Source organism: Tupaia chinensis, unplaced genomic scaffold (assembly GCF_000334495.1).
Source record: "Tupaia chinensis unplaced genomic scaffold, TupChi_1.0 Scaffold000627_1, whole genome shotgun sequence".
NCBI lineage: Eukaryota > Metazoa > Chordata > Mammalia > Scandentia > Tupaiidae > Tupaia > Tupaia belangeri.
The window spans coordinates 5,028,189-5,036,632 of record NW_006160147.1 but is presented as its reverse complement, the minus strand read 5'-3'; the positions used below and the strand labels follow the sequence as shown (position 1 = coordinate 5,036,632).

At 49.5% G+C, this 8,444-nt stretch overlaps 1 protein-coding gene across 1 annotated transcript in view; it reads right to left on the bottom strand.

Annotated features, from left to right (window-relative positions):
- Positions 1–4,858: 4,858 nt before the first annotated feature.
- The window catches only part of RASSF5 (Ras association domain family member 5), a gene marked incomplete at its 5' end in the record, with an annotated part of 90,856 nt that continues 87,270 nt past the window's right edge, over positions 4,859–8,444 (bottom strand). The window contains 1 exon segment of the mRNA XM_014591905.1: positions 4,859–7,288. Within this exon segment, the coding sequence (XP_014447391.1) occupies positions 7,136–7,288 (153 nt within the window).

The following is an 8,444-nucleotide window of genomic DNA, read 5'->3' as shown; positions in this document are numbered from 1 at the left end:
CTCCTCTGTGGACATTTCTGTGATCACAGCTGTCAGGAGGGGAAGGGCTGGACTAAATTTTTTTTTTCTCTTTTTTTTGGAGAGGTTTTTGCTATAGGGCGCGTGAGCTCGCCAGAAAGAGAGAGACAGAGAGACGGAAAGTGAGAAATCACCCCCTGGGGGGCGATGGCCACACCGCAGTCCCTTTTCCTCCATTCTCTTCCTAGGATCCTGGGCACGCACGCACACTCACCCAGCGTGAGTTTAAGCCTCCAGGTCTGGGACTCAAACCGCAGCCGACTACGTGGGAGTCCAGCAACATAGCCATTATACTAACAGGTGGTCCCTGGACTAAATTTTTGTAGATTTCTTGGGTTTTACCATCAAGAAGTAATTACATGTCAATTTACTTTTTCTTTTTCATCTCATTTTTTAAAAATTGAGATTGGGGCCAGCAGGTGGCATGGTGGTTAAGGCGCTAGATTCCCATGTGGCTGACTGGTTCGAGCCCTAAACCCAGCATCTTGAAAATCATGCCGGGTGCATATTTAGGCATACCCAAAATCCCAAGAAGAGAATGGACTGTGGTGTGGCCATTCCCTCTGGGGGATGATTTCTCTCTATGAGCGCACACATCCTAAGAAAAAAATCTTAAAAAAAAAAAAAAAAAACACACATCTTAAGGAAAAAATCTTAAAAAAAAAAAAAAAAGATAAAAGGCTTGCAAATATCCACAAATTGCCTATCTGAGGCTTAAAAAGAAGAAAGGGATGGGTGTGAAAATTTGTGTAGTGCCACCTACCTTTCGTCACAGGTTTGGAATAGGCTTTTCCACTTAAAATCCATGAGTCCTACCTCTACTGACATGAGCATGGGGAACTTGTAAAGGAATTTTTAGAAATTGACCTCCCGGGCCAGCAGGTGGCGTAGTGTTTGTGTCACTGGACTCCCACATGGCTGACCATGATTTGAATCTCAGACCCAGTAGCTTGGGGCTCACGCTGGGCATATATGAGTGCATTCCGAAAATCCAGAGAAGAAATGGAGAAGAGATTGCAGGGTGGCCATACCTTCTGGGAGTGATTTCTCACTTCTCTCTCACTATCTGTGTCTCCAGCGAGCACATGTCTTATAGCAAAAACCTCTAAAAAGGGAAAGAAATTGACCCCCAACAGGATCCCATTACAGCAAAGCCTTTGCACAGTCAGTCTGATCTGATGGAGTAGCACATGTAGGGTCGTGATGAATGAAACATGGTCCATACGTGCATACAAATAGCATGTTCTCTACAAAGCTCTTTCACAAACATGATTTGTTTTGCACAGTCTTGCAGGGATTAGAGGCTCAGAGAGGTTGAGTCTTGCCTTGTTAATCCTGGCTAAAGGCAAAGCCAGTAAGTGGTGGGTCTGGGTCTAAAAAGGACATCTCCTAACTGGTTTAACCCAGAGACTGCTACGACGCAGCACTGTCCAGACCTGTGCTCTGGATGGTTTTTCCAGGAATGGTGACACATTTGCACTGAGTCATCTTTCTTCTGCCCCTTGTGAACAGCACCAGGACATGTAGGAGGGCAGGGTAGTCAGACTGGACAATGGATTCTACCATGTACTAAGCTAAATATTCTACAGCAAGGTCAAACGCCCAACTTTGAACTTACTGAGTTGTAATAAAACCCAGAGACTATAATAGGTTATTTCCAGGCACTGGTAGTCACACTTCCTGGACATCTAGGTGAACAAATGCTACAGATGTGTCCCATTCTTGGGTGATTTTAAGAACGTCTATTGGTTAGGATGCTCTCTCCTACAAGGAGGTATGGGCTGCACTGGGTGGGCTCTAAAGAGCCTCTGCAGCCCAAAGGCCCCATTCACTGCCTATGTGATCAATACCGAAGGCCCACAAGTTTTACATTTTTTTTCCAGGGCATACATGCAGTCACCAGAGAGGGACAGGGTAGCAGGGCTGGGGGACAGTTGTGCCACAATCCCTTCCTCATTTCCTTTCTTTCCGGATTTTGGGCATGCATGCACTGTGGTGTTTTTCGAACTCCTGGGTCCAGTACTCTGCATAGTCAGCCATGTGGGATCCACCCACTTTATCCACCATGCTACTGGTGGGCCCTTAGTAATTAAAAAAAAAAAAAATGGAACCTGCAGATGATATAATGGTTATGTAGCTGGATTACTGCATAGTTCACTGTGGTTCGAGTCCCAAACCTGGCGGCTTAAAAACACGCTGGATGCACATGTGGGTGTCCAAAGTCCCAAGAGGAAAATGAACTGAGGCATGGCCATTCCCCCTGGGGTGGGGGAGGTCATTTCTCGCTGTCTCTGTCTCTCTGGCGAGGGCATGTGCACTATAGCAAAAATCTCTCTAAAAAAAAATTTCTTCTGAGCGAGAAAGAGTGAGTGCACCCCCAACAGGATCCTGGCACTGCAATCCCCCCCACCCCCCGCTTTAGTACTCCTCGTCTCCTGTGCATGTGTGCCCCGCACACGTGGGTGGTCTCAGGACTTGAATTTGGGAGCCCCCCATGTGGCCCAGCCTCTCAGAGCGTCTTATCTCACCACTGCACCATGGGCCGTCCCTCTCCGATAACTTTCATGTGGTTATTTCCACAAGTACTGGGACGTTCCTTTTTTGGAGGATCAGTCCTCTCGTCCACTTCTCATCTGCCAGGAGAAGTTACCAGAAGTCCAAAGACACATTTCTATCCATTTTATTTTTAAATAATGCCAGAACTAGCAGACTCTCTGCTCACCTAAGTGGCCTGTCCTGGTGTTGAATCATCCTCCGCTCTGGAAAGACCCTCTTTTCTCATTCGGTATCTCCTGTTGTAGGTCCCCATTGCTCTGCAGCTCCGTGGAGGTGTGACAGAAACGGCCTGTCCCCTAGGCAGTACGAGGTGCTGTACTAGTACTAGGTATCTAGCTCGTGCATTTGGACAATTTCCTCAACATTATGTCAACGGCGGCTTTCAGTCCTCTGCTCATGGCCAGAAGAAACCAGACTGCCAAGGCATGTGAGGTCATGGCCATGCCCACCGCCTCCCCGGCTCCCGATTTCCATACGACGGTGGAGTGCAAGGAGACGTTTCCACTACGAATCATTTTTGCAACGAGCTTTTATTACTTTCTGAAAACCCATATAAGAAAGACACTTAAAAAGAAAATATCCTCACCACGAACACTTGCACACTGAGCGACACGACCAGAGAAGGCACTACCAGCAGTTACACCCACCTCTGCGGGGGAAGGGGCGCACGACACAGCCTTGTTTCGGAGGGGCAGACCTCTGCAGAGTCCTGGGTCTAACTGTGCTTTAGACAAACTGAACTCTCATTGTTTTCTTTGTTCATAAACACCCTTATCTCTGTATATATAGCTATATGCCTTTATGTGTATGTATATATATATATATACATGACTTTTTTTTTTCCTTCTCAAAAATAAAATAGATACCCCCTGAGGGAGGTTCTCAGCAGCATTAACAGCGGTTGCAGCAGGAGCCATGCCTTCTTAATGTTAGAGACATGCAGGAGGAGGGAAAAGGACTCTCTACCTGCCCTTTTAATACACAGCAGGGAGAGGAGCTTTTTATAAGCGAGGGTAGTGATAAGGCTGGGCATGAGATGGCAAGTAACCAGGGATTCTGTGGTTTAAAAATCTTTTCAAGTTGCTACTTTCCATTGCTTTTGCAGCTCTGAAGACTCGCATAGTTTGAGTGACAAGGGATCCGCATTCCTCCCAGGACCGGGGTGGTGTGGGCTAAGCATCGGTCAGGGAGGGGACTTGGAGACCACACAAAGAAGCTGGGGCTTGAACTAACCCGAGGACTTGGGAAGGCAGAGGACAGCAAAGAAATAGTCTTTCAGAGGCCAGATGGGAAAACTGGCCCTGCTTTGAGAAATACAAGTCCTTTCTCTGCATGGGAGAGTCTTTGCCATCTTGCCCACTTGCTAGAATTGTCTGGCTAATTTAAATTTGACTCCATGTAAGGAAAAACACGCTGGATGCACATGTGGGGGTCCAAAGTCCCAAGAGGAAAATGAACTGAGGCATGGCCATTCCCCCTGGGGTGGGGGAGGTCATTTCTCGCTGTCTCTGTCTCTCTGGCGAGGGCATGTGCACTATAGCAAAAATCTCTCTAAAAAAAAATTTCTTCTGAGCGAGAAAGAGTGAGTGCACCCCCAACAGGATCCTGGCACTGCAATCCCCCCCACCCCCCGCTTTAGTACTCCTCGTCTCCTGTGCATGTGTGCCCCGCACACGTGGGTGGTCTCAGGACTTGAATTTGGGAGCCCCCCATGTGGCCCAGCCTCTCAGAGCGTCTTATCTCACCACTGCACCATGGGCCGTCCCTCTCCGATAACTTTCATGTGGTTATTTCCACAAGTACTGGGACGTTCCTTTGTTGGAGGATCAGTCCTCTCGTCCACTTCTCATCTGCCAGGAGAAGTTACCAGAAGTCCAAAGACACATTTCTATCCATTTTATTTTTAAATAATGCCAGAACTAGCAGACTCTCTGCTCACCTAAGTGGCCTGTCCTGGTGTTGAATCATCCTCCGCTCTGGAAAGACCCTCTTTTCTCATTCGGTATCTCCTGTTGTAGGTCCCCATTGCTCTGCAGCTCCGTGGAGGTGTGACAGAAACGGCCTGTCCCCTAGGCAGTACGAGGTGCTGTACTAGTACTAGGTATCTAGCTCGTGCATTTGGACAATTTCCTCAACATTATGTCAACGGCGGCTTTCAGTCCTCTGCTCATGGCCAGAAGAAACCAGACTGCCAAGGCATGTGAGGTCATGGCCATGCCCACCGCCTCCCCGGCTCCCGATTTCCATACGACGGTGGAGTGCAAGGAGACGTTTCCACTACGAATCATTTTTGCAACGAGCTTTTATTACTTTCTGAAAACCCATATAAGAAAGACACTTAAAAAGAAAATATCCTCACCACGAACACTTGCACACTGAGCGACACGACCAGAGAAGGCACTACCAGCAGTTACACCCACCTCTGCGGGGGAAGGGGCGCACGACACAGCCTTGTTTCGGAGGGGCAGACCTCTGCAGAGTCCTGGGTCTAACTGTGCTTTAGACAAACTGAACTCTCATTGTTTTCTTTGTTCATAAACACCCTTATCTCTGTATATATAGCTATATGCCTTTATGTGTATGTATATATATATATATACATGACTTTTTTTTTTCCTTCTCAAAAATAAAATAGATACCCCCTGAGGGAGGTTCTCAGCAGCATTAACAGCGGTTGCAGCAGGAGCCATGCCTTCTTAATGTTAGAGACATGCAGGAGGAGGGAAAAGGACTCTCTACCTGCCCTTTTAATACACAGCAGGGAGAGGAGCTTTTTATAAGCGAGGGTAGTGATAAGGCTGGGCATGAGATGGCAAGTAACCAGGGATTCTGTGGTTTAAAAATCTTTTCAAGTTGCTACTTTCCATTGCTTTTGCAGCTCTGAAGACTCGCATAGTTTGAGTGACAAGGGATCCGCATTCCTCCCAGGACCGGGGTGGTGTGGGCTAAGCATCGGTCAGGGAGGGGACTTGGAGACCACACAAAGAAGCTGGGGCTTGAACTAACCCGAGGACTTGGGAAGGCAGAGGACAGCAAAGAAATAGTCTTTCAGAGGCCAGATGGGAAAACTGGCCCTGCTTTGAGAAATACAAGTCCTTTCTCTGCATGGGAGAGTCTTTGCCATCTTGCCCACTTGCTAGAATTGTCTGGCTAATTTAAATTTGACTCCATGTAAGGAGCCAGTGCAACTGTTGAGTCAGGAATCTGATCCTCCCTGTCCGTGTGGTCTGACATCATCTCTTGGAAGTCAAAGCCCAGGGGCTCTGATGAGAAGGAGGTGTGCGTCCCACACCCCGTTTGGAGGGCAGCGTCTGGCCTGGTCTCCCACATTGCCGTTGTCCGCTTCCTGGCGGGAGCCAGCAAACAGCAGAGCCTCAGGCGAGCATGCCCTGCGCCTATCTCTCTCTGAAAACAAAAAGGCACTGAGGTCAACAAGGAGGCCAGGCTCACGGGCTCCTGAGCACAGTGCATGGCCTGGCCCGTGCTTCGGAACAGAGGGAATGCAGGTTGGCTGAGGTGGAGTGTCCCCTCTGTGATCAAGGCAACTCCTCGGGCAGCACCTGGAGATCCCAGAGTCTTTGTGGGAGGAGGGAGGCAGTGCTGGAGGCCATGAGGGAAGCCCAGGTAGCCTGGGCCCCATTGCGCGCCCGGGCTGGGAGGGCAGCAGACAGCTGGGACACAATTCCTGCCTTGCTCTTTGGCTTCTCTTACTGCCAGATTTCCCCACTCAGCAGGAGCCTCTTCAAATGGTAGATGGCTGGTTTCCCTTTGGTGGAAACATGTGAAAATGATGGCAGTACTAAATCCAAACATGCAACTTAAAAACAAAGAGTTTGTGGACAGGGATTGACTAAGAACCATGTAGATGCAGACATTGGCCTTTGGGTTTGCATGTGCACAGTCTTTTGGGCAATGAGGGACAGGGCCAAGGGAGGCTGCAGCTTCTCTGGAGATCTCTGGGCCAGCCTCGGCTTTCGTGCCCCCTATCCTGAGCATTCAGGCCAGTGGCTTTAAGACCGTTCCATAAGCACAAACAGTGGGCACCAAGGGGCCATGGGAACAACTCTTTTAAGAGCATTATCCTGTTTTGAGGGGCTTAGCTCAGACCTGCTGAAGGAATATGCTACAACATTTGACTCATAAATAAAGGTACTGTAGGCGGCAAATAAGACAGAAACTGAAGAATCAAAGCCAGAGAAAGACCGTTTAGCTCTAAAATCTTTCTTCCTTCCTTTGCCAGCTGTTGTGACAGGTGATTTGGTGACAAGAGAGGCAACTGGTCAGTGAAAGGCTTGCAGACGGAGAGGGGACGGCGCTGTCCACTTCACACGGTACTGATCCTTGGCAGAGTGAGTCTGTTGAGGGCACAGTCCAGGGGTGGACAGGACTCAGCCCCGGCACCACACCTGTCCAGAGAAGAGACTTTGTGCCTCTTTTGGAACAGCTGGGCGGGAATGGATGCACCCGCCAGAGAGGTCCTGAGAAAAAGTGTCTGTTGCCAAATAATAATTAATAATAAAAATAAATCCGAGGGCATTGGCAGGAGGGGATGTAAGACCAGTTACCCAGGTTGGCCCTGGGATTCCCTTAAGGCCTCTTCCAGTTTCTGCCTAAACTTGTCATACTTCTTCTGCACCTGCTGGATTTTGTCCTGCTCCTCCTTTTCCAGGATTGTTAGGAAGTTCTGGAGTTCAGGGATGGAGAAGGCATCCCACTGGGAGGCGAGAGGGAGATTTAGAGGGAGAGACAACAGAAGACAAGTTAAAAGTCGGCATGGCCCGAGAGTCCTGCTGCCCCCTTCACTGGGTTCCCATCAGTGATTGACCGTGCTTGGCCACTGAAGGGCAGCTACAATGAATGGCGTTTGAGTTTCATGGCACCTGCAGCCAACATGAAAATACCGGCATCTCATACCACACGGAACCAGTCCCTGATTGGTTTGATTTTGACACTCAATAATCGTAAGCTTCCTCTGAAGCAGTGAGATCTTGAGACCCGGCTTGAAGGCTGCCTCCTCTCTCCAGCTGTGAGACCTTGGGCATGTCGCACCCTTCTCAGCCTGTCTTCTCCTTTGCCTTGCAGTGTGGTGCCCACCTCCTCCCTCCATGACTGGCAGAGCAGATGCTTAGAGAGCCATCAGCAGAAGCTGGGGAGCCTGGCTGGCTCAGGCCTGCCCGGGAGGCAGACTCAGATAAGCTGGTGACTGAGGGGGCGAGGAAGAGGCGCCTATGCTCTCGGCGTGTAAAAGAGCATCAAGGCTTATGGAGGTGAGTCCCCACGCTGGGTCAACGAGAAACCCGTGTCTGTAGGTGACAGCCAGTGTGGCCGCAGTCACAGTGCCTATAGCAGCAGAACTAGAACCTGAACTAGCACCTGTGTCTCCAAACCCCCAGCCATGAGCTTTCCAGGGCAGCAGTGTTTGCACATTTGTCCTGGTATATTTTTCCTAAACATGATCTTTACAGACTCCATTAAGTTAAAAGGAGCAGAGCTGGCTCAGGTGAAGGAGGAAGGACAGAGCCCCTCCTGCCTAGAGCCTCCACATCTCCACAGCAGCCCCCAAGCCTGCTCTTCAAATGTGAGGCCTTGGGACCAGCAGTTAGCGTAATGGCTATGTCGCTGGACTCCCATGTAGTCGACCACGGTTCAAGTCCCGGACCCGGTGGCTTAAACTCATGCCAGGCGCGTGTGCGTGTGTGCCCAAGATCCCAAGAGGAGAAAGGAGGAGAAGGGATTGCGGCATAGCCATCCTCCCTGGGGGGTGATTTCTCGCTTTCTGTCTCTATGTCTTTCTTTGCCTGTCTGGCGAGCGCACGCGCCCTATAGCAAAAACCTCTCCAAAAAAAAAAAAAAAAAAAGCGAGGCCTTTA